This window comes from Chroicocephalus ridibundus, chromosome 1 (genome assembly GCF_963924245.1).
Source record: "Chroicocephalus ridibundus chromosome 1, bChrRid1.1, whole genome shotgun sequence".
Classification (NCBI taxonomy): domain Eukaryota; kingdom Metazoa; phylum Chordata; class Aves; order Charadriiformes; family Laridae; genus Chroicocephalus; species Chroicocephalus ridibundus.
The window spans coordinates 152,478,250-152,502,686 of record NC_086284.1 but is presented as its reverse complement, the minus strand read 5'-3'; the positions used below and the strand labels follow the sequence as shown (position 1 = coordinate 152,502,686).

The 24,437-nt window shown below is 43.0% G+C and overlaps 1 protein-coding gene across 11 annotated transcripts in view; it reads left to right on the top strand.

The window, feature by feature from the left end:
- The window catches only part of CACNA1C (calcium voltage-gated channel subunit alpha1 C), a 489,480-nt gene that overhangs the window by 419,897 nt on the left and 45,146 nt on the right, over positions 1–24,437 (top strand). For 7 of the 11 annotated variants that reach the window (XM_063318467.1, XM_063318420.1, XM_063318412.1 and 4 more), the window contains 2 exons: positions 11,005–11,088; positions 11,709–11,792. In XM_063318467.1, the coding sequence (XP_063174537.1) occupies positions 11,005–11,088; positions 11,709–11,792 (168 nt within the window). The remainder of the gene's footprint in view (positions 1–11,004; positions 11,089–11,708; positions 11,793–24,437) is intronic. The other 4 variants (XM_063318446.1, XM_063318434.1, XM_063318449.1 and 1 more) reach the window with 1 other exon arrangement.

The following is a 24,437-nucleotide window of genomic DNA, read 5'->3' as shown; positions in this document are numbered from 1 at the left end:
GCCCATGGTGCAGGCAGCTGCCTCCGTCTCATGGAGTTTGGCCACATAATTCTGGTTGTCAGATGGCTCTTATTTTGCAGATTTTCTCTGCTGGTTTTGTCAGGTGCTTAACCTAAGTAGTCATCTGATTGTTTCCTCTCCTCAGCTTCAGTATTACCCTTTCTGTTGTGGAGGGACAGCATCTAGACATGGAGCATTTACTGGCTGAGTCATCTAGCCACTGCAATAGGAAGGGCAGTCTCCAACCACCACCCTGCCTTTGGTTGCACCAAGTGTTTCAAAAGGCAAAAGAATGGGTGAGAAAGCTAAAATGTTTCAAGATCTGTGGGTGTGGGAAAAAAAACCAACTCATTCAAGAAAAAAGAAGAGTGAGCTCTGCTTGATATTGGGTAAGAAATAGCGAGCATGGAGAGAACGAGAAATAGTTAGGTAAGACAGTGTGTGAACTGAAGAAAGTGAGAGAACTACACAAACAGGAAGGACCGTGTCTGCAGGGAAAAGAGAGAGAAAACAAACCTGGAAGGGAGGGAAAGCCATACACAGAAAATGGAGAGTGCGAATGGACAGAATATCCTTAAAGGCAGAAAGAAAAAAAAAATAAACCAAAGACCCTGAAAGGTCTTTTCAGGGTCTTAGAGGACCCTGAAAGAGGGAAGTAATACAATGGAGAAAGAAATTATTGGACAAAAAATGACGCAAGGAAATGAAAACCAGAAACAGGGCTGAAAGGAAAAGTAAACACGGAAATGCATTTTTAGAAAATTAAAAACTGAATTGAAACTCATAGCTTTTAAGCTAATGAACATCTTTCTGTGCTTCTACATTTTACTGAAGTTCCCTGGCAGACATCCCAGGTCTCCATGTTCAAACACATCAATATCTCAGCCACAGAGCCTCCCTGTCTACTGTCGCATCAGAATAATTTGCAATAAAAGTTTGGTGCAATGTATTTCTCTACTTTGTGGATTAATCTCAGCCCCGTTGCAAAATGCATCAGCTTGTTACCCCAGAAATACTTTCCTTTTTCACTCCAGAATTTTTTTATGGATGAAATCTGAACGTACTGTATATTCCTCTGGATCTTCTGTACAGCCAGTAGCCCAGCTGGAATTAATCTCAGCTGCTCCAACTAGCCTAGCAGCCATATGACCAGAAATCCCTGACATCTCCATAGTGTATGACCAGACACTGCACTGTATGTGTGCAGTCAGTACGAGGCTCTCAAGGAACTGCTGAGTCAGACTCAAGGGTTTTGGAAGTACACTACAAAAGAGAAAAAATCTTAACGCCTCATTAATCACTCCTCAGCTTTCTCTTATGTGATTACCTGTCTACCAGGAGTTTCATTTTGTATAGCATACATGTCACGTGGAGATTTGACCATATGGTCTTTCATGTGCACAGGTCTGGGGGGAAGAACGAGCCTCTTCTCTAAGCCCTTTCTGCAAAAGTAAATACTAAAAGTACTGTATGTCAGAGCAGCATGTTTAGGTGACTTTGATGTGAAGAAATACTTAGGGTAATTATTCTGGGCCTGGACGATCAGGTCATCCCAGTCCTTTTACCTATCGGTGGGTTGGAACAGAGAGTCATCAGGTAAACTTGCTCCTGGATGCCGCTTGCCTGACAGAATTTCTATCTGCCCATGTGTCCAGGAGAAAGAAGTGAAAAGAGAGGCTAAGAAAGTAACTGGGGCTCTTGCAGCACAGTCTTGTGCCACAGCACTCTCACAGCAGCTCAGCGTTGAGACTTTCTTGCAGAACACGGAAAGGCATCCCACCAGGCAAGGGCCAAAGCAGCTGCTTTTGTTATTCCAGGCCTTAAATCAAAACTGCTCAGGAGTCTGTGCTACCAACATATTACAAGGGAGTGACGTTGCAAGAATGAACCACATCCTGGCATTTTAGAGTGCTGGCCATCGAGTTGAACAGTATACCTGATGTAACTGTAGAGCCTCAAACAACAAATCCTCCAGTTAGTACAGAAAAAGGAAATTTGCAACAGAACATTAGGGGTGAGGTTGATTTAGCAACAATTTCCACAGATGAGGAGTCAGCAAGCAAATAACTGCCTTCTTTGACATGTGAAAGTACAGGGAATCCTCTTCGATACTTCTAGGTTTCACCGAGTTCTTCAACAGCTCCTGAGCATGCGTGGGAGGGCAAGTCTGGCCATTCCCGACACTTTGAAGGAGAAGAAAGTAGTGCCAGACTAAAGTTTTCTATTGTGCATATGCTTATATTCTGAGATGGCATACGCGTGACTCCACCTAAACAAGTCATGCAGTGTGAAAAACATTTGGTAGGTGAATGTAACAGAAGAAACTAGACGGATGATGAGAAATGGAATTTCACAGCAAATCCTAGCTCATACCTCTAGTTGAATCCGGGTCAGGAAGCATCAAAGTCTTCCTTCTGAGCACTGGCTGACATCCTGTATGAAGTATACTGGTCTCTTTCCCATTTCCTTGTGGAAAATGTATGTTGCAGAACGGCATCAGCAGGTTGATCCCAATTGTTTCTTTGTTGGTCCCCCCAAAGAAGAGGCCAAGAATGAAATGAGTACCAGAACGACCTTCCGTCTTCATGCAAAAAACCTTGTCCTTTCATGTTGTGGTGGAAGCAAATGGTGTGGGACAAAAAGGCTGTTTGATCTGCTGCTTCCCATGTTACATTCATTGTTTAAATGCAGAATGTTCTCCTTCCTGGAGGACGAGGCCAGCAATTTTCTGCACGCTCTAATTACCGATAGAATGTGTGCAATTTCTAACACTGATCAGCCAGAGCTATGCAATCCTCCAGCTTTCTGAAGGATCAATGGAGAATTCAGTAGGCAGGAAAATACTGTTAAAGAAGCTGTGTAAGAGCTTCAATGAGAGAGGACCTTTTCCTTCACAGCGAACGTACCCAGAGAATTTGCATATTGCTGCAACATTGTGACAGATTTATTTTCAGTCTGGCACTTGGGGGTTTTAATGTCATTATAAATGATCAAAAATAATGATATGCCTGCACAATGCAACAGTGTGGGAAGTACTGTATTAGCTATTACACTTAATTATTTAATACAGAAAATTATTCACACAGTGTTAAAAGCCCAGTGGGATGGTGAACTGGGGTCTCATTCACAACGGCATCGACAGCGTCAGCAGCAGCATGTAAAGGGAACAGTTCCAGGGAAAAGTGACTCGCTCTCACTCTCAGAGGAAAAATCCCAACCCTCTGTCACTTCATGTGAGGTTGTTTTAAAGGGTCAAAAGTTCTCACAGATGTGAATCTTCTCTTCACGCAAGAATGATACCAGATAACAGACTGCGGTACAGCCCCTGTTTAGAACTGTTCATCATGTTAGGAGACGACGATTCCACTGCCAAATGCTCACCTGACTGATTTCCCTTCTCTCTCATGTGTCTGGCTTTTGTATGACCTTGGAAACTTTTGTTTTCTACATTTCTGCTTCCCAAAATGTGCAATGAGAATAAACGTCCTCTTTTGGAAAGTTATGATTGATGGATTACATGAAAGTAAGCATTATTTTATTAACTATTCTAATCCATATAGAATCAAGCCTTTTCTGAAAACAGAGATAACTTACAAAAAGAGAAACTATTCAAAAACCTATTGCTCATACCTACCAGCCTGTTTCTAGAAGATTGTGCCTTTCTTCCAGTGAGTATCCACTATCCATGTGGCAACCATGTCAAAGCAGTACACAGTCTTTCCCCATGGTGCATACGGACACAGAGAAACTATTCCAAGTCCAGCCCTGTATTCAGAATACTTCTTCACCCATTACTTGCACGTTTCTCATCTTCCCACAACAGTAAGTGGCTCTTCGCTCTGAAAGATGTGTCACTTCTGTTCTTACAGAATGAGTTTTACTTCTTTTGATTCATTCTTCCCTGGACCGGGATGTCAGTCCAACTTTAGAAGATAGACTATCTTAAACAGCAAAGCCCATCCTTTTGCTCTTTTCATAGGACTGTTTCACGTTGCTGGTTTGGTTTATTGCCTTCAAGAGTTATTTGTTGGCTCTCGTCAAGACCTGCATTTTCTAGACCTTGCAAAGTCTTTGAGCATTTACAGCTTCTTCCTAATGGAATTTGACAGCAAAATTCTCACAGAATGCATTTTGTGGTAAATGATCTGTTCGGACATAGCAAGCTATCACATTCACTATTCAGTCTTTCCGGTAAGACTGGTGATGATTTTGTTTCTCTGCTGAGAACAATTCTGGTTTCTGACTGCAGGGCAGTAATTGTTAAATGATTGCAATCTAATTACTGTTCATGAGGAAAAGGGCCCAACTCCTCACAGGGTATCACTGTGCCACAACATACCTGGAGGAAAGTCAAGAATCTTCAAGAATTTTTTCTAGGTGGACAGCAGAATTTATAAGCGAACTTTCTGTTACTCTGCTCCATTTTCTTGCATTTAGATCAAGGAGGCCTTAGGCATTACTGTTTTGAGGCATTACTCACCCTCCCTTCAAAGGCAGCTAAGAGCAATCCAGGTCAAAAATTACATCAAGGTCAGCCAGTTGAATCATCCAGTTTCAGCATGTTTTACTGTTATCATTTCCTTAGGATGCTTCTTTGAAATACAATCTTTGCCACCTTTAAGAGATGCTTCCATAATAAATGCTTCCATATTGCCTTTACTGTGCTGCTTTACCAGTCTTTGGAGGACCTGGGACCATAACATTGCACTTCAAGCCTTCCACATGGCTGAATGCTTGTGTGCTACTAGTCACTTTACAGAAAATGAAATATGGAGAGATATAAGATAACTGTACCACCACAAAGGTGGGCGTGGATGGGTTCACGGGACCATCTAGGAAGTACAATTCTGGTGGAATGTTATGGGTTGCAAGATCTGCAAATGGGGATTCACAGTTCACAAGACAGGTATGATAAAGACTTTTCTAGGCGTGTCTCCCCAACGTGGTCAATTATCAGTAGATGTGGAGAGCATAAAAAAAATGTCTGTTGTGACGCAAGAGATTATATAGTTCCAACCTCCGTAAATGTTTAAGCTTGTCAAATGGTGGCTTGGGGACCTTGTTGAGGCAGGGATCTTTTTTCTTTTTTTCCTATGATGGAGATATTTGTCCACTGGAAGCACAGGTGAGAACCATAACTTGCTTTAGGACCTACAGGCTCTCAAACAATAAGCAGAAGGTGGTCGCTTCTAACCAGTAACAAGCTACCCCAGATTTATACCAGTGACCTAGAAATAAACATTCAGGGTCTTTTTCAGATCACAAAGTCATTCAAGTGCTTCAGCTCCTTTGTTTCTGTCAAACAGAGTGTCCAGTATGTCCAGAGAGGCTTTCTGGCCCCAAGGGACACCTGTCTGCTTTCACCAACATCTTCATTGTGAGAGAGAGCATGAAACAGTGAGAGAGAATAAAGGAAAACACCAAAGTTGTTAAACATCTATCTTGGTCTACAAGTTGGTCTTGTTTTCTTATGGAATAAGCAGGGAGAGGCAGGAGGCTACTTCAGAACTGCCCAGACCTTTGGAGCAGTCTGGGGAGCTGAAAAGCTCCTCTCATCACTCCCTGTCAGGGGAAAGACTTGATGGAGTTCAGGAGGGGGACTTGTGCAATTCCCTGCAGCAGTGACTCATTACAGCAACTGGAAGGTGAACTGCAGGGAGTCTGTGTCTCAGAATTAATCCATCAGTGGATGAGAGCTGATAGATAGTATGCAAATAGATGCTGTTTTCCTGCAGCCTGTCAGGAGCTCCAGGCAGCTGCATCCTCCACTTTATTCCTTCTCTATTAGATTCTGCTAATTTCCCTGATTGCTGTTATGGCTAAATGGTATCTTAGCACAACAGAATTTGCATCTGACACAAATCTCCGTTTGGTGTCAGGAGCTATTGTAGCTTTGTAAGATTGTTCAGGATACAGGCAAATCGCTCAAATCTGCTGTGAGAAGGTATGCCAAGATACGGTACTGTGTAAATGTCATTTGATAACGCTACTGTTTTCCAATGAAGCTGTCTCTTTTGCAAAAATACTTTCTGGGAAAGCCTCTTTTACTGAAGTCTGAGAACTGACTTGCAGCTCCAAATAGCCTGCAGCATTTTCAGAAACAAATTCACGTGCTAAGCAACCATCAACCAAACCAGCAGTTCGCCTCATTTTGCAAATCCCCAATAAAGGGCTTTGGTGCCCTTTACAATCAGCAGAAAAATTTTGCTAAGAAATCACACTGAATATGAGGGTATCAGCCCCTTTCTCTCCTTCCTATATACTCTTTCCAGCTGATTAAGACTGATGCTTCTTTTTGTTGTTTTAACATGCAAGTTTATTTCAGACAAGTGGTAGCAAGGTTCTCCTGTAGTTAGCTTTCCTTTTAGGCTGTGTATATGTCTTAGTTTCTCCTCCTTGATGCTTCATTTCTGGATTCATATGTACATGAATGCATGCATGTTTTTCCCTTCTTTCCTATGACATTGCAGCATCTTCTTCTACTGGGGACCATCTGACCTACATTGGGATTTCACCCAGTGAATAGTCTTGACCCTTGCTGTGCTTTCCATCTTTAGAGGCTTTTCTCTCAGAGGGTTTTTTTTAATTTTGGCCAGCCACCTCATAAGAGATGGAAATGAGAACCTGGGACTAAGCAGGTGAAGAACTGCACATCACTTAACACACAAGTGACCCTCCAGCTCCCACAGGGCTGGATGCTCAAATCCCAGCTGGGACCCTGACCCAATAGCACCCTTCCCCTGAGGATTTCTGAGCTTCAATGTAGATGCATAGCTCTCTGGACATCACGCGTTCTTGTTATGGGCCCCAGGTGACTCTGATCTCAGACCTTCAGATAGAAGTGGGCAATTTTCATAGCTGTTAATGAGGCTTCTTAGATACTGCATTTAGGATCTCATATTCGCAAAAAGTAAAAGAAATGGTCTCCAGAGATTTCAATGGCTCCATGAGTACCAAAACAAACCCCAGCTTCTTTGATAGCTAATCTCAGCAACTAGGAAACCTAAAAATGATTGGCATACTCATTCTGAAATGCTACAATGTCTGCTCCCTCACACAAATGAGATTCCATTCCAGTCAGCTACTGCATATTTATGCTCAGCCTTTCATTAACTTATTGATCATGTGATGATACACTATCTTTTGCTACCTTTGGGGAAATAAAACAATGGGGAAAAATGTGCTCTAATGGTGGGGCTATTTCATGCTTCTTGAATATTCAGTCCAATCCTCCTGGTCTCTTTCTGTCCTCCTTTCTCCCCAAAAGCTTCATGGATCTCCACAGACATCCCACAAGAGAGGGTGACAACCATTCCCCAGTAAGCCCACGAGGCTGCCATTATGTGACATGTAATTATACAGCTAAATCAGGGTCACGCGTCTCCCTTTAAGGGTAAAATATGGTATTACACTCTAAATTCCTGTACTGCAAAAACAAACAGTGCCATCAATTCATTTCCAGTCAGACCTCCACCCCCTTGGGAAAAGTATACAGAACTTTCTGGTGGGAAAAATAGTTTGGGAATACAACCTCTTTATCAGAGTGAAAGCTCTTCCTTCATTCAGCTTGTCTTTCATTAGCCACCCTGGTACACTCCAGTGAGGAATGTGGCTTGAAGAGGTACTTTGAGGTCGCAAGAGGCAAGTCCTGAAGGGGTATAGTTCACTCTTGATATGTACTCATATCTCCTGACAAGATTATGAGGTCTGATCCAAAGCTAAGTAACCACATGGCCATTTGTAGGTAAATGTTTCTGAGGAGGGTATGTTTTTAAGGAAGGATCCCGTTACCTTGCACACGAATGAAGCGTCTGTGTTCTCTGTTTTCTTTAAGCTCTCTTACTGTGAATAATATCTTCCTATTTTTCACCCTTCTGTTTGAAACACAGAGGGAGCAGGTGAGGAGGAAAGGAAGGGTTTTAAATTCATGTGTTTCCTTAAATTCAACACTGGCATATTGGATGTGGGGTTGAGTAAAACTACATTCATGTCCATGGTTCCTCTCTATCACTCGTCTAAGAGGTGCAGGAGGAAGAGATCTCTCTGAGTCCACCTTACAGCCACACAATAACAGACCATGATAATGCTCTTTCCGTGATCCCAGGGCAGACCAGCCCGTGACTTTCAAGCAAGGAGCTGGCTGGTGAGACTCAGCAGAGCATTCCAGGGGAAACAGCTCACAGTGTAAACCTGGAGTGACTCCACAGAAGTTAGCAGAGTGACTCCAGATACGCTGTGGTGTCACAAAGGTCCAAAGCAGCTGTTTGTGATAACAATGAAAAAGGGACCTTTTCTCTCCTGAGATGTGCCGACTGTGTCAGTGCAGTGTCGCTGCTTCCAGTGAGGTTACATTACTGCAACTGGGAGCAAAATTTAATTCACTGGCTTCAGTGGTCATCTGAGGACAAGGATTTGGTGCTGCTTGTCACCTGGGTTTTGTACCAACAGCAAATGTTGTTTTACCAGCAGCAATGGCTATTGGGCTCTATGTCTGGAGTTGCTCAGTAAAAAGAAATTGTGAAATTGTGAATTTGGTTACACAAAAACATTCTTTGCAGTATGATGCCAATCGTAGTAGACATAACAACCTATCCATCACCACAGATTTAAAAATACATAGTCATCATTTTTATGGGCAAAACCTGAACAACATGTTTTGGATCTTCACCCTTGCAGCTGCCCAAAAGCAAACTCTGGTATTCTGAAGTTGCTTGGGTTCCTAAAGAAACCCTTAATAGTTCCTAAACTATGCAATTTGAGAAGGAAATGGAAGATAGCCATGCTATCGAATGTATGTATTTGGCATGTGAGCAGTGCCATTGCCTTCAGCAGGACTGTGCACATGAACAGGGGCAGGAGGATTGGGTCTGTTGTCTTCTACTCCGTTCTCTTTAATCCTGCAAGTGTACTCTCTGCCAAGGTTGCATCAGGCTGCAAAGGCACTTTTTGCAACTCTGTGTGATCTGTGTCTGTCCTTTATTTATTCAAAATGCGTTTGCCTCTACAATTTAATCTGCTGTTCTCTCCCTCCCCTTCCTCTTGGTGAAGTCTAATTACAGTTTTATTCCAGGTCCATCTGGTTGCTAACGATGCTGGACATCACCGCTGAATTCATTCTAATATTTGTTGTGTATTTTCTAGGCTGGACGCTGAATAATAATATTCTCTGAATTTGCTTTTGCTCCTGTTTCCTTCCTCCCTGTTGTAGCTAATTGCATAGTAATGTGTAGCCATGGGATGATTACTCCTCCCAGTGTAGATCTGCTAAGAGTTGCCTATTTCAGGCTGCAGAATAAAGGGGTTTTTTTCCGGTTTTGAGAAGACGATTTCAAAGTCCACTCTACCAGCAGCTCCCTTCACTGGTGTGGAACCAGCTGGGCAGTGGCTTTCTCTGCTTCATCTTTTTTTTTTTTTAAATTTATTTTTCCTGCCCCAAACATAACCCAATTTATAACTGTGAGTCTCAAAGCATCCTGGAGGCAGTGTTTCAGCATTTAGAAAGACACTTTTTGCCAGTGCCTGCTCCATGTGATGGTTGAACCCACAGTAATTTCAGGTTCCCAAGCCTTGTGCAGTGCCAGTGCTGGGATTTTTTTTTATTATTATTTTTTTTCTACTTGCTTTCTGCAGCACTGCCTGGGAACACAGACTCACACTTTACCCATGACCTGACTCTCTGGCTAAGAATAGCAATCACAGTGCAACTTGGGTTCAGTCTCACTGGAGACATGCTGCAGCTGGGAAACAGGGAGGTCAGATTACCCATGCTCACAAAGCCAAACACATAAAAGGAGCGTGGGGGATTTTGTATGCTCACCTCCTTTTAGGACTGCAGAACAAGGGGAAGAGGTTGGCACAGGTTTTCAGTGAGCCAAGATAAGTTTTCTTTACTCAAGACGTTGACTTGGACGGGAAGTTTACGTACAGCTCACCTCCTGGGCTGAACACAACCTATTCCAAAAGGGTCCTGTACCCTTATGGCCCATCCAGCCAAAAATCATGCAGGATGAGGACAGCAAGCAGATGCTAATTAGCATCTTCTGAGCCCTGCTTAGGACAATGAGATGTTTGAGACAGCCCATGAAGTAATTCTGCCCAGCAAAGTGAAGGTATGAGTTTAGCACATGCTCGTGGATCTGCCATAGCTTGTCCCAGACAGCTGATGTTGCAGTGGCACTATCTCTAGCAGAGTGAGCAACAGGTCACTGTAAGCACATGCTAAAGCCAACTCTGTTCTCATTCTTACCCCTTCCTGGTGGGATGCACCAGAAGATGCATGCTACATTCACACCTTCATTTTTTGATGTGGACATGCTTTCAGAGGAAGAAAAATACCAGTCCTGCTCTGCAGTTCTAAGACAGGAGCTAAAGCACTAGTAGTAGAAGCTGTTAGGCTGATGACTGTTGTAATAGTCATTGTGACTGGGTAAAGATAAATGTGACAACCAGTGGAGTTAAGTAGCACATCCCCAGCTCGACTGTGCCCTCTGCTCCGTCGTGACACAGCAGCTGGCCATTCCCAGCACCAGCACCGAGCATTACATCTGGAATATGGACTGGTGGATTGATAGTGACACTGGCAGAAGGGGAGCCATTTTTTGAGAATTGTATGACACCGTTCCTTTACTCTTCCCCCAGCCAAGCCTAAGCCAAAGGGGGAAGGGCGCTGTGTTGCTAGGAATCGGAGATGTCTGGAGGAGACAGTCCTGTAAGCCCTACTCCTGTGAGCAGCCATGCTCAAGGTGCTCTATGTGGCTTCCCTTTGCCCCCCGTCCCAGAGTTGGCGGGGAGGGGTGGCTGCCCTGGGATCTCATTAGCTGGATAGGAGCTGCTCACACAAGTCAGGGACCTCAGGACTGGGCTACAGCTTGAGACGCAACTAGTAGACTTAAGAGGAAAACCCCTTGAGTATTAGGGCAGTAATTCTAATGGTAATTTTGAACTGTTTTTGTCTGTCTAACATTCCTTTTTAATCCCCATCCTGCCTGCCCCTTCCTTATGTAGGGTTACTTTAGTGATCCTTGGAATGTTTTTGACTTCCTCATCGTAATTGGCAGCATTATAGACGTCATTCTCAGTGAAACTAATGTGAGTATTACTCTACCCTCCCCAGGATACCACCACCTCCTCCTCCTCTGCTGTTCCTTCTCTCTTTCTCTCTTTCTTTCTCTCTTTTTTTTTTTCTGGGTTTTTTCCCTCTAGTCATGCTTTTATTGAACTTGCCGTCGTCCTTCTCCTTCTCCCAGGGAAAAAAAAAAAAAGGAGGGGGGGAAAATGCCTCCTCCTTTTTCACTTGTCATAGCTTGCCCCAAGGCTGTGACTGGTGAAAGCGCACAGAGTTTGGGGTGTGTGTGCTTTTTTTCCCTCCAAAAGGTAGACATGCTTGAGTGTAACTTTCTGACTAACCAGGCTTTTGTTGATACCCTCCATCATGTGAAACGTTACAGAGGTTTGAGCAACCAATACTGTAGAGTGGTAAGAGACTATTTAATATGCCCACGTAACCTCTTTCTTTTCTTATTTTTTCCCTCTTCTCTCCCTCTTTCATGCTTTTTTTTTGTTTTGGTTTTTTATTTTATTTTATTTTACTTTTTACTTTTTTTCCCTCTTTTCTCCCTTTCCCTCTCTCTCTCCCTCTCTCTCTCTCATTCTTTCTTTCTCTTCCTTTCTCTCTCTTTCTCTTTCCTTGGCTTCTCTGCCACATGCAGCACTATTTCTGTGATGCATGGAATACATTTGACGCCTTGATTGTTGTGGGTAGCATTGTTGATATAGCAATCACCGAGGTGAACGTAAGTAGCTGGCGTCTGTCCATGATCGTGCCTGCTCTAACATTCATTTGTCTTTCCCGGGTTCTTTTTTTTTTTTTCCCTCCCCCTTCCTCCTTTCTTTTCAGTTTGTTTTCAAAGCTTTTTGTTTAGTTTTGAAGCTCTCTCTTTTTTCTTTCTCTTTTTTTTTCTTTTTGTTTTCTTTTTATTCTGTTTTAATTTTTTGGAACGACTTAAAGGACTTTTTGACTGTTGCATCATTTTCTTCCCCTCATAATCCGCCTGGCATGAATTAAACTGTATAGCAGGAAAAGTGATGGGAAATGTGGAGTGTAAGTGAAAAAGCTATTTGTGCCATGGGAAGCTGCTAGAATAGTCCCAGGCCAGCACTTTGGTCTGCCCAATGTTATGCTTTGCTTCCCATGGCAGTTCCGTACTCTCCACCCCACAGAGATCTAAAGGTCAGTTCTTTCGAGGTGGAACTGCGGGAACCAAACCAAGAATCCTCCCTGTGCCTCCTCACCCAATCTTCATCCAAAAGAAATAAAGACCAAATCATCTCTGTTCAGAGGAACCTGCTCCTAATATTTAGTTTTCTGATTTGAAGAAAAGGTAGATAAAATAAAAACAAGACAGAAAGACCAAAGAAAAACAAAGCGCCAGAGTTGCAACACAGTTTTTTGGGTTTGCAGCCCAATTTGCTCCATCTCACGAATTCCACCAGCACGATTGACACTGATTGGCCCCACTGTTACCCATCTCAGCAGACAGGTGAAGGATTGAATGAGCCACGGAGACTGAAATGAGCAGCTGGTGTTCAAGGAATAAATCACATCAGGCACACTTTTTCCTCTATCTTTTTTTGGAGGTGGATGGGTACAGAATTACAGGATAAGTAGACAAAGGACAGGCAGGAAGCACACAGATTCCCAAAAGAAAGATCACAAAGGATCCACTGGGTTTATGAGCACAGACGAAAATTGCACTGCAAAATCCAGCTTAGCAAGGCCAGGAAAATATAAAGATTGAAAGAAAATTGCTGCAAATATGCTAATGAAAAGCAAATCAATCATGAATTTGTAAGTTGATGTGGCTGTTGAATAAATATTCTAGCTTGAAATTGTTGTGTAGAGGCAATCCATGGCAAGCAGAAAAGTGACAGCATAGTTTTCACTCAGTGCTGTGTTTAGGAAAAAATGTAGGCAACATTTTGAAAAAATCAAAATGCCCTACTTTGAACTTTCCAAACAAAATGTTTTCGTGTCTTGATTCTAGTTTAATTTCTGTTCAACTTAATTTTTTCCAATTCTGAAAGAAGGACACGTATCCAAGTTGCAATATTTTTATTTAGAATAAATGCAATATTTTATTTGACACTAGTCTGTTTTCCTTGCCTTTTGAGAGAATGGAAAATAGTTTCCAACTGAAAATGAACTTTTTTTTTGTCTCTTAAATGTCCTACTTTCTGTTCTGATTTCCCCCAGAATATTGTAAACAATTTTGGTTACCCTTTTACTACAGAGATATTAGGATCGAGATGATTTTGCAGAGGGAAGTTACAGCGATCAGCAGGCTGAAGTTGTTAATTTTAAAGAATGAAATGAAGCCTTTTCTGTGCCACATTTGTCACAAGAAAACTAAATGGGGAACCTGGCAAGAGCCATCAGATTGTGAAAAAGTTCCATTCTCATCCATAGAGGCAGAACTGTACATGGTAATTGAGGAAATAAGTACAGTTAGTAAGAGAATAATTACACTAAACTTTAGCAAGATTTTCCTGACTGGTGTATTTGAATCTGTAGAAAAGTCTTTCAAGCAGAAAGGAGGGAAAACCTTGTGTTTTGCTAAATAAAGGGAGGCCCATCATAGTCAGAAACCCTGTACCCAGGCTTCCTCTTACAGTCAGAGGAGGGAAATGCACACCTTCCCAGGCCAACTGATGCCTCCCTGTACGTGTCTATGACAGGGAAAATGAATTGCTGTTTGGAGGTGCCCATCCAGTGACTGGAGAGTGTCTAGGTTTGTTAGGTTTGTCTAGACACCCAGCTTTCAGACGCTAAACTTAAGCAGGATGAATCGCATTCATCCTCAGCATGTTGTCAAGAAGGTCACGCTGCTGCTAATTGTGCTGTGTTCAGATCTTCAGTCTCCAGGGCTATCCATATTGGTGTGTTTAATTACCGCTGACAAGGCTCCCTCTCTTTTCCGTTCTGTGTCTAAATTCAAGTTCATGTCAGCCAAGGCCCAGAATCCAGTTTTTAGTTGCAGAGGTCTATGAAAAAGGAGGGTGTGCCTCTGTTCAAACAGCCATCACCTGTCTTAGTTGAGGAGGCAGCAGGAGCAGCCCTGACTCTTTTAGTTAGGGTTATGAATAGCATTTCATGACGGTCCCTCTGTTTCCTCTAAAGAATCCTTTCCTTCTATACAGTTTTTACAGATTTCTGCACACGTCTTTTTGTTACCTGGCATGTTTAAATCTTCTCTTTTTATCTAGGCAAGTCCTTTGCTACTAGTTTCTAATGTTTGTTACTAAAAACTTGCACAATCTTTTGATGCACTGATAAATAAGCAGCAGCTATGGATGGAGTTTGTTCTGAAATGTTCTGAAATCCCTTTGCACTTATAACCCTTATTGAATAAGAGAATGTTTTGTATGTTGGTTTGTCCTGTCGGATTCCCTTCCTGCTAGCAGCACTTGATATGTCGCATCTGTAGCAGATGGGCTTTGGAAGTAGCAGCCCATCTTGGACGGACAGTTGTCATCTTCCCAAGCAGTGTGAGGCAGTTTATCAGATACACTTCCCTTCTCCTCAGGAGCTTGTTGCTTTCTTGCTGTTTGTGGGTTTGAGCAAACCCTGCCTTGTGTTTCTGTACACTGTCTTGTCTTGTTCCGAGAGACCTGGAGTCTGAAAAAGAAAGAAAATATAAACCCTAAAATGCCAGTAAAGTCCACTAATTGGAGATGTTTAGCCTGGTCAGGCACAGGTAAGATGTTTCTGCCCAACTCCTTAGAAGCTGAAGAATGTTTGTCGTAGGGTCTTGGAAGGTGCTGCTCTTGGAGCTAAGGGACAGTTTTCATTGTGGTTGGTTAGGAAAGATGGAGACACCTGGCACAGGTTAATTTGACATGTGGCCATAGACATGTAAGCCTGAAGTCTCTCTGAGGTTCAGCAGATGTTTGCACTCAGGGGAAGCATACCCAGCAAGTGCTGAGCTGCGATAGCTGTAGTTGCAGTGGGAACCCTGACTGACAGGCTCCACAACGTCCCTGTAGGTGTGCGCTTGCGTCTATTTGTGCGGCTCCCCATGCTCTGTTTTTACCTTTTGACAATTATTTTTGTTTCTTGAAAAGGAATTTCCCAGACCAAAACCTTCGTTAAGATATATGTGAGTGTGCATGGGTGGGTCTTCATGTGTGCACTCCATTAGTCATAGTATATGTTGCTGAATGGGTTTGGTTGCCTGTGTATGGGCTACAAATCCATGGGAGAGAGTACAGACATGAATCCGTGTGTGGAGGAAAGAGTGTGTATGCAAGCATACGTATTTCATGCGTTGTGAATGGTTGTTGATGGAGACACATGGGTTGTTGTGTATGTAGCTGAGTCTACGAACGTGATTTCTGAGCCAATGTGGCTATCTTACTGCGCAAGTTTGATCTGCTTATGGGTGGGTGTTTATATCTTGAGTTTCCTGTATGCAGGCATGTTCCTCTGCATGCCTGTGGATGAGTGTACACTTGCATGTCAAGCTCAGCATATTTTTGTCAGCATGGCTGTGCATTCAAAAATAGTGAGAAGGCATGGACTCGTGAGGTAGGCTTCCAGGTTGCCTTCACGATTTCTGAGTCCTTTAGGAAGCCTCCACTTAAAACACCTCCATGGTGTGGAGATATGCCAAGTGAGTGATAGGTCCCATTAGGGACTGCAACTTGGGAACATCTTCCATGTCCCCCCAGTCAGCTCCACAAACACATGGAGGTGCATCTCACGCAACTAAGTGCAAAGGGCACAGGGCAGATTAAAATCTAGTGGGTTTTAAAACTTCAGAGCGCAGCATAGTTTCTGCCAAATTCACTTTCAAATTGCCTTACTTTCAAGTTGTGTTTTCAAAGCTTTTCTTCTCAGTAAGTGTTACACAGCTAACTTCCTAGCCACAAAATGAAGATTTTTTCAAAATTTTCTGGAAATATTCAGTGATTCTATTTTGGGACGCTTTTAAGCCACTTCTTAAGTAACTAAAGAGGGAGGGGAGGACTTTTTCATCTGCTATTCAAAAAGGAATTTCCGAGGCAGAGACCACATCTACCATGTGTCAACTCTCTTTAAGTGCTAAAACCAAGAATGACTTTTGGGGAATAAGATGAAAGATGATGTAATATATGGATCCTGGGAGCTAGGGCCTGTGGGTTGTATTCTTTGGACTTTGACTAGATCCCTATACCTCAGTCTCCCCATCAGTAAATTGGAGATTGTTATTATGCCCTAAGTTAAGAAAGCTTTGTCATTAGTGTTTACAAAACACTTTAAGTTCCTTAGAAGAAAACATTAAGGTGGTAAAAATTATTACTATCTATTAAAATAATAATAGGAAATAAAATGTTTTAGGAGGTGAATAGAAGTCGGCACATTTGGAATATATCATCCCAGAAGTAGCTGCAGGCACTGGCTTGCATTTCCTTCCGTTCCACATCAGCAGACCCAGCCTGGAGTTGAGCACTGTGAAGCTGACTGACAGCCTGCTGTCCCCTCCTCCAGGCAAAGGAAGTTGCTCATTAATATTTGTTGTGCTGTATCAAAGGGGGAGATCAAGTTTGATTTGTGCTCTGTGCTACGGTGCCCAAAGTGATGAAAGAAAAACAGTCAGACTGGGAAAGCTGCTAATGTAATGTCCTTCCTCTCAGTTGGAGACAAAAGCCAACACCTCTCTGGTCCATAGGGTCCTTATTTCCTTCACCCTTTTCCCTGCCAGTGTCAGACCAAAGATTAGCTGTGGCTGAGTCTTCATTTGCCACCAAAGCGATGCTCATAAGCAGTGCCCTCTGAGCTGGATGGGTCCCGGGGGCCAGCTGGGAAGTTGGCCCATCCAGCTGCAGTGGGCAGTTCATGGTGTGGAGATGTGTGAGAGTTAAGGAGGCATGTTCCAGTGGGAGCATGTGTGTCTCCAGAGCACCGGCATAGGTACCAGTGACAGTGGGGATGTTGTGTGTTTGATTCTGTCTGTCTGTCTGTCTTGAAAGGATGTTGGGGAGGAAGGGCTTGCGCCTACCTGTGAGCCTGTTGCCAAGGGCTTCTGCTGGTGCCTCTGAACGTGTCTGTATGTGCGGGTACCTCTGTGTTCGTCAGTTGTGTCTGGGAGTGCATGAGGATGACTGAACAAAACCATCTGGACTGGTATCCATCCCTCCTGTTGTACTCAGTGACCATACTTGCGTGTCTGAGTGTGACTGTGAACAACACTGCAGGAGTCACAGAGGAGGAGGCGGAGGAGGCACCCGTGACAGGTACGCAATGCGATACAGCAGATGTGACAAACCAGGGGTATGTGCAAGGATATAAGATGAGAACTACCGGGGATAGGGAATTGGTGACTTGTGGGCTTTTGTGAAATAATGGAATATTTCTCTGCGTAAGTTGCCCTTCTGTTGTAGCAGTACTCGTTTTCCTAAGAGTGAGCGTTGTGACTGGTCTGAGGGTTGATGGAAATGGTGGGTTTTTTAATGAGGGAGGCGACAGGAGGAGAAAAAAGGAAAGTAAAATGTTGTGTGTGATCTGATCCTTGGCTGCATCTGGGGTACGTAGGACCTGGGTGCTTCAGGACGTGGCACCCCTACAAAGAAAGAGAATCCCAAAACCCATCTTGCTGTATTCCTTCCCCTAGAAAATGTTGCTTAGGGCTGTTGTGCCCAGGCCTGCTGGGCAGTGGTTTGGTGTTTGTCTATCAGATATTCAGGAGAGCTGAGTACTTTATATCTTGCATTTCTGAAAAGTTTTCCAAATTCTGGTAGAAAGTCAGCAGAGGGTTGCAGCTTGGTTGATTCCTGAGTAAGTGCAGTAAGGCCAGGGAGATACCAAAGCATTCAGCTCCCAAGGATACTTGGAGACCTGTGCAGTGATTTCTCCTTTAGTCTTTTTTATTTCTGAAGTAAATGATCTCAGGCTTAAACCAGGCGCACGGGGCCTTTCCTTACGGTCATCTTGCTTTTGGTGTCAAGAGGCTTCATATGATTTGTCATGGGCTCCTGCTCCCATTCTTTGGAATATCTGACTGCCTATACTCAAGTCTCCCTCTCACCTTCTCCTGCACTTCTCCCTTTTAACCCACCCCCTGCCTTTCTTCCTTTTCTCCCTTGCTTTCCTCTCCCTCGTCTCCAGCCACACTAAACCTCACAAGTTCATTTTCACCCTCAATCAATGTGTCTGAAGGCAGAGAACCAGTGGCTTAAATCCTGCAGTCCTCATTCAGGCAGAACTGCCCCAGGGCGTTTCGCCTGCGCAAGGACTGGAGCGGTCGGCCCCTGCGACACAGTCCTATACACACACACCCCCCCCGCAATGGGAGCAAGGATCGGTGGAAGGACGACATACATCTTAGCCTGCACCTCAGTTGGGACTGGCATTCATCTCTGTCGCTGCGTCTGTCTGTCTGTCTTTCTGTCTCTGCCTGTCTGGTTCTCTACGCTTCCACGCCCTTTGCTGCTCAGATTTTGGCCATCAGCTGCCACTGGACACAAATCTTTGCAATTCCTAGAACTTGCAAGTTCATTTACGCAAACCTTCTGGAAGAGGCAGAAAACATCTCCCTCCCTCTCTCCTCTCTCTCCCTCTCTCTCTCTCAAATGCCATCTGGGTAGCAGAGGCCTCCAAATTATGTAGCAAAGGGCTGGAGAAGCACAGTGGCTTCTTTTGACATCTTGTGTTGTCATACCCTTACTGCTGCCACCCTAGAAGTTGTATGTAGTCCTGAGCTATCCCTGTGTGTGTGTATATGTATGTATATATGACTTGTTTTCTTTTTGGTAAAACTACTGATAAAATTGATGGGGGAAGGGGTGGGATTTAGTTTGCTTTTTTTTTTAATATCTGCTGGTGTTTTTATGGCTAGAATAATCCAGGTAACACACCACGGTGGCCCCAACTTCTGTATGTAGGAAGCCACGTTGAAGCATGGTTGTGAGCTGCAGCAATGGCGAACGCCAGTACACAGTGCTTTATTTTGCCTTTGGTGAACATCAGGAGAGCTGCCCTCAACTATTCCTCAAGTTAGCCTTAGGTCGATTTGGATTTGATCACCTCTTGGGCTTAATCAACAATTCTAGTGCATGTTTTTCACCTTGTGTTGGTGAGAAAGAAATATTGTAAGACTACCTGACCACAACCATGTTTGAACAGGGTTATTTTGTTTTTATTTATGTATATTTTTGTCGCGAAGATGGGGCCTCTTTTTTTGCTCTTTTGACTTAAGAATGTTGGTATTCCGAGTGCATTTCCAGAGTTCATAATATGATTTGCCCATTCGAAGAGGTGATTTTGGTAACTGCACAACTCTTTCTGTAAGGAAATCTTATGAAATATGGGCAAACAGAAAAAAAATGTATGTATTTTTTGCAGAAAATGGGATAGTAAATGCAAATGACTCCTTCCTCAGTTTACCTGAGTATTTGAGCTGTTACTGATGACTAGCAATATTAGCACCATAAGAAGAAAGCATGTCATTTCCATGGGGAAAACCACTTTGAAAGACGACTCTCCACACTACCCAGTTTTGAGGAAATACCTCAATATTGTGACTTCCACAAAACTACTTGTTGTACTTGGCTTCCGACATTATTCCAGGTGGATGGAATAATCAGAATGTATTTTAATGCAGGGGAGATTTAAGAGCAGCATAAAAATAAATATGCCGTACTGGATAAATATAACCACACACATGCTAGTTAATTTAACATGAGAAATAGAAGATAAAGAAACCAGGAGAACAAATTCTTAAAAGCTAATCGTAAAAGCAGTAAAAAGAAAGTTAGATAGCCCTATAGCTTTAAGACTTGATGCACAAACCTGTCTGGATTCCTTCTGAGTGAAAATGTTTAGAGCTCTCTTTAAAATTGTGGGGCACAGCATCTCACGGACTGCACTGAGGAGTGGATTGTGCTTTTAGTTACTACAGGCTTTCAGATACCCAAAACCATGGTGGGTTTTAAGGCTTTTAGAGAAGGAGTCCTGATTTCTTATTTGACTGTAAATTATTGTTACAATGGCAATAATAGCTAACAGTAGGAACACAAAGTACCACAGGCCTTGTCCTGTGTTGGTTCAATGGTAAAAAAGTGTGATGTACATTTCAGTACAAACACCTCTTTAAAAAGCCTTCATCCAGATTTTCTGACCAGTATTTAATTTTTTTTTATCATTTTTCTATCACATTTCTTAAAAAAAAAAAAAGTACAATATTCTGGCATTGACATTTGTGATATAATACAGTTATATTTCATTTTCCTTTTAATTCCAATATGTTTTTCCACAAAGCTAGTTAAAATGCTCAAAAGAAAAAATAATAAAAAACATCAGAACTACCCCAAGCTGGTTATATTTTCCATTGGCTTGCTAGCCAGGATAAATCATTCCTTTTGCCGAGTAAAAGTTTCTTTTAACTTTCACTGAACTCTAATAGAGATTGTATCTTTATATGAATCCATAGAAAAATCTCTGACTCCTTAGATCGTCTCTTACTATATTAATGTTAATTAATGATAGCTTCCTGAACACCGTAAGTTAGATGGTCAAAAACTGCTTGGATGAGTTCAAATCCAGCTAGTTCTGTCATGTAAGGCAATTCCTTGAAGCGGTGAAAGATGTTTTCTGGCATTTAATTCTCCTTTTTCTAAGACCTACTTTGCTGACAATGCCCAAGGAATTTTCCAGCATCGCTGTTCTCCACATGCAGATTGCAGTAGTAAAGGGTGCTCGGTCCCCTGTATTTCACTCATTCAGTTTTGCTGTAAAAGCTTCTGTTCTTCATCCAAATTACAAGAGCTTTTAACATCAGTCCTCCAAGACCTCATTGCGTGAACCATCTCTTGCTATTATGCATATTTAGAGATCTGCTAACCGGTTCCAGATTGCACTGCCAGTTGCAATGAAAGCAATGAAAACACATACAAGTATTTTACTTGTTTTCCTCTTTAACTTTCTCTTCTCCCCCATCTTCTTATTCCCAGTCATTTTCTTCAAATTTTGCTGAAATCTTGGGTAGCAGAGATCACGTTTCCCATTCCCAGGAGCACTGGGAGTAGTTTTCAGCAAGGCAGTAATTAGTTTCCCTTTACCTACTGTAACAGTGATTTTTTCCAGTCTTTCTTCAGCCGAGATACCATCAGTCCAGGGGAAAAGCTGTTCCACTTTGTGCAGGTTTTTGTGCCAGGCACTCAGCAGCAGTTCAGCATGGTGATGGGTACCATTTTGCAAACCCAAATACAGACACTAATAGGAATTTTTGAGGTCCCCATTAAAGAAAGACCTGATTGTGGGTTTTTTTGCTGGTAGGCAAGAGCATGTGGCCTCTCAGCTGGATTTGTAATAAAGGTAAACACATATGAACTAATTTTACCCTTTCTAATATAGTCAATATAGCACCCTCATTTAGCTCCTGCCGCCTTCCCTCTGCCCTCATATGTACCAGCCAGGCAAACATAAGAGGATTTTTTATTTCTCACTAGAAAACTGTTTTTAAAATGGCTGTGCTCTCACCTTCCTTCACTGGTCTGTTCTTCATGGAGACTGTCTGGCATAACATGCCAACAAAATGACTTCTACTTCATGTATCTTCATGGACATCTGCTAAATGGGACCCATTCCCAGCTGCATCCAGATAACCTAGCTGTAGAGGCTGGATTGCTGCTTACGGTCACCTGATTGATGGCCAAAAATCTGGGTCTGGCACTAATTGCCAGTAAATTTTACAATGTTGCAGAGTAATGGGGCATCCCAGCTGGTCACATCCTAGTCACTCTCTCAAAATCATCTTTTAAACTCAGAGATACCAGTCAGCCGTGCTGTCTGCTGAGCCTTAACTGAGTGACGGGGAGAAAATCTGCTTCACCTAAAGCCAGATCAAGTGACAGCTTTTCCTCAGCTGAACAGATACGAAGGCAAAGTTGCCTCAGCAGTGAAGAAACGCTTATTAATAGAAAGGCACTAAAACAAATTGGTATTTAGAGCTAGGGATTTTGAGTCTCAACTGTTTGCCCAGCTTTGAACATAGTAAATCGCACACAGTGAGCACATATATCATCCAAACTATCCCTACTATTTTTTTTAACCAAAGAATTCATCAAATCAATAATCGTTTATTCTTGGAAAGAAGTGTAGAACAAAAATCTGTTGCTCAGTAGGTTTGCAGCAGTCTGCAGTCTCCCTCTGACCACCTCTAACATGCTCTGATAATGCCTGTGATTGGCATTTCCAATCCCAGAATGGCTCATAGGCTTTATTGTATCCCATATTAACATACGGAAATCCAGTACGACTCTGTAGGCTGTTCTCTTCTGGGAAACATATCTGCATCAACATTAAATAACTTTCTAATTTAAAAGGCAATGAAAAGACACAGCCTGGGAATTAAATACTAACTGCTACAAATCTCAACTGAAAATGGTCCATAACAAACTCTCTCTTTGGGTTGCCGGTATGTCTGGCTGTCCTGCCCAAAAGCAACAGGGGCTGCCACTATACCTGTATCTACTGTCTTTTGCAATCCATAGTCCTGTTGCATTTGAGCAAAGGCAGGTTGGGTGTTCTCCTGTTTTCAATGTCCTGTGCAGTTTCTTTCAGCACCTTCATCAAAGCATAAGATGGCTCATCCATCTTCACCCTGTCCCAGAGCCTTTGGGCTTGCCAAAGGAAGGATCCTGGCAACACTGTATGCAGAGTCTTGGAGCTGGTATGCTGCCTGCCTTCCTCCCTGGAAAAACCTGCTCACGATCTAGTCTCTGCCTGGCTCCATTAGTGTCCAGAAGAGTTATCATCCTGAGGAGTGGGTATTTTGCTGCAGACCACAGGCCTGCTTCTGACCTTAACACCACCAGTGTAATTCCCCATCAGTTACACAGGAGTTGCAAAGATGCTACTGAAGCTTCCTTCTGGATTCATGCGCTCCTGCCAACAGCATCACAGTAAACCCTTCATACTGAGCTCCCAGCAAATGTCTTCACAAATGGAGTCCTACAAAGTCAAAAAGTCTCCAGCCTCCTTTCTGCCATGGGCGGGTGGAGCTGCCCAGAGACACCCCACTAACACCAATACACAGACGGCACCAAGTTTCAATCTGTTCTTCCTTCTTCCTTATCCTTTTCCCACACCATGCAATCCTGTCAGATAATAAATGAGTAATTAACAAATAGCTGTAGAAGTGCTCAAATGCTCAGTGCACTGAAGGCAAGCACAGCCATGACAGAAGGAGGACATGCTTCTGGGAGTTTGCTCGATTCCTCAGATCACCAGCCCCCAGGCGATATGAAGCCAGTAGATGATACTCTCAGTACTAGTGGAGTATTGCAAGGTGTTGGAGACAAGGAAAGCTCCTGCCTACCTATGGCTCAGGAAATTCACCTTAGAGAAGAACTCTGCTGCTGTTATCCTTTCCAAGAGTGGCTGCGGGATGGTACAAGGAATGGAAAAATCTACACCTTAAGCAGCACACAGCAGTATGTCTTTCAAGTCATCAAGACTGGTATGAATGCTTTGAACAGTATCGTTCTTCTTTTTCTTTTCAAGATCAAAATCAGCGGCACAGTCTTAGCATCGTAGGGGGTGAAGCTGCTTCTACTTGCAGCCCTCCAGAGCAGCTGTGCTTTCACAACACTGCTGCAGATAAGAAGTCAAGATAATGGATTTATTTGGGTGTTTGTGATGGGACAACCTGGATATGAAATGAACTGTCATTAACAATGAGTCAAAACTAGATCCAGGCTGTGCTCCATATGGAAAAACGCGCCCCACAGATTTCCCTCCATCCACCCCTCCCTTCCAGACAGTGGAAAAAAAAAAAAAAAAAAAGAAAAGAATGACCAAAGTACGGGAGAACATAAACCTTCCTGAAGAGGTGGAGGAAAAGATCAGGTGGAGGAAAAGACGACTGCCCTTTCTAGCACAGTGATAAATACACTGCTGAGTTCAGTGTTTAAAAGCTGTATTAACTTTGCCGTAGGAAAGACAGTGAAGCATGTTGGACTACTTAGGAACAGCAATGACGAAACCAGTGGCACAGATGGTAACAGAGCTGAGGAAAGCTGGAGGTCTGGGAACTCTGAGTTTTCACATTTGCTCTCTCTCCGTCTTGCTCAGTGGCCCGGTCTGTTCCCAGGGTCACCCCTCTCAGTCTGCTCTGGGCTGGGACAGCCAGATTACCTCCTTTGGGGGCCCTCGCCCCGTGAATCAAGAATTGGTCAAGTGAAAAGGCAAGCTGAATGAGAAAAGTCCACTCTGTCACACATGGCTTGTGGCAAAGGTGTTCAAATAGGCAGAACCTCTCGTCAGCTGATACTCAAACTGGAAAATCCCTAAAATCACACCACCTGTAAAACAAAAGTGAAAGGTCCTGCACACAAGTAGCCTTTCAACATTTATTTTCATGGCTTTGTTTATCTTCAGAGCCTTCCTATCCAGATGTTCT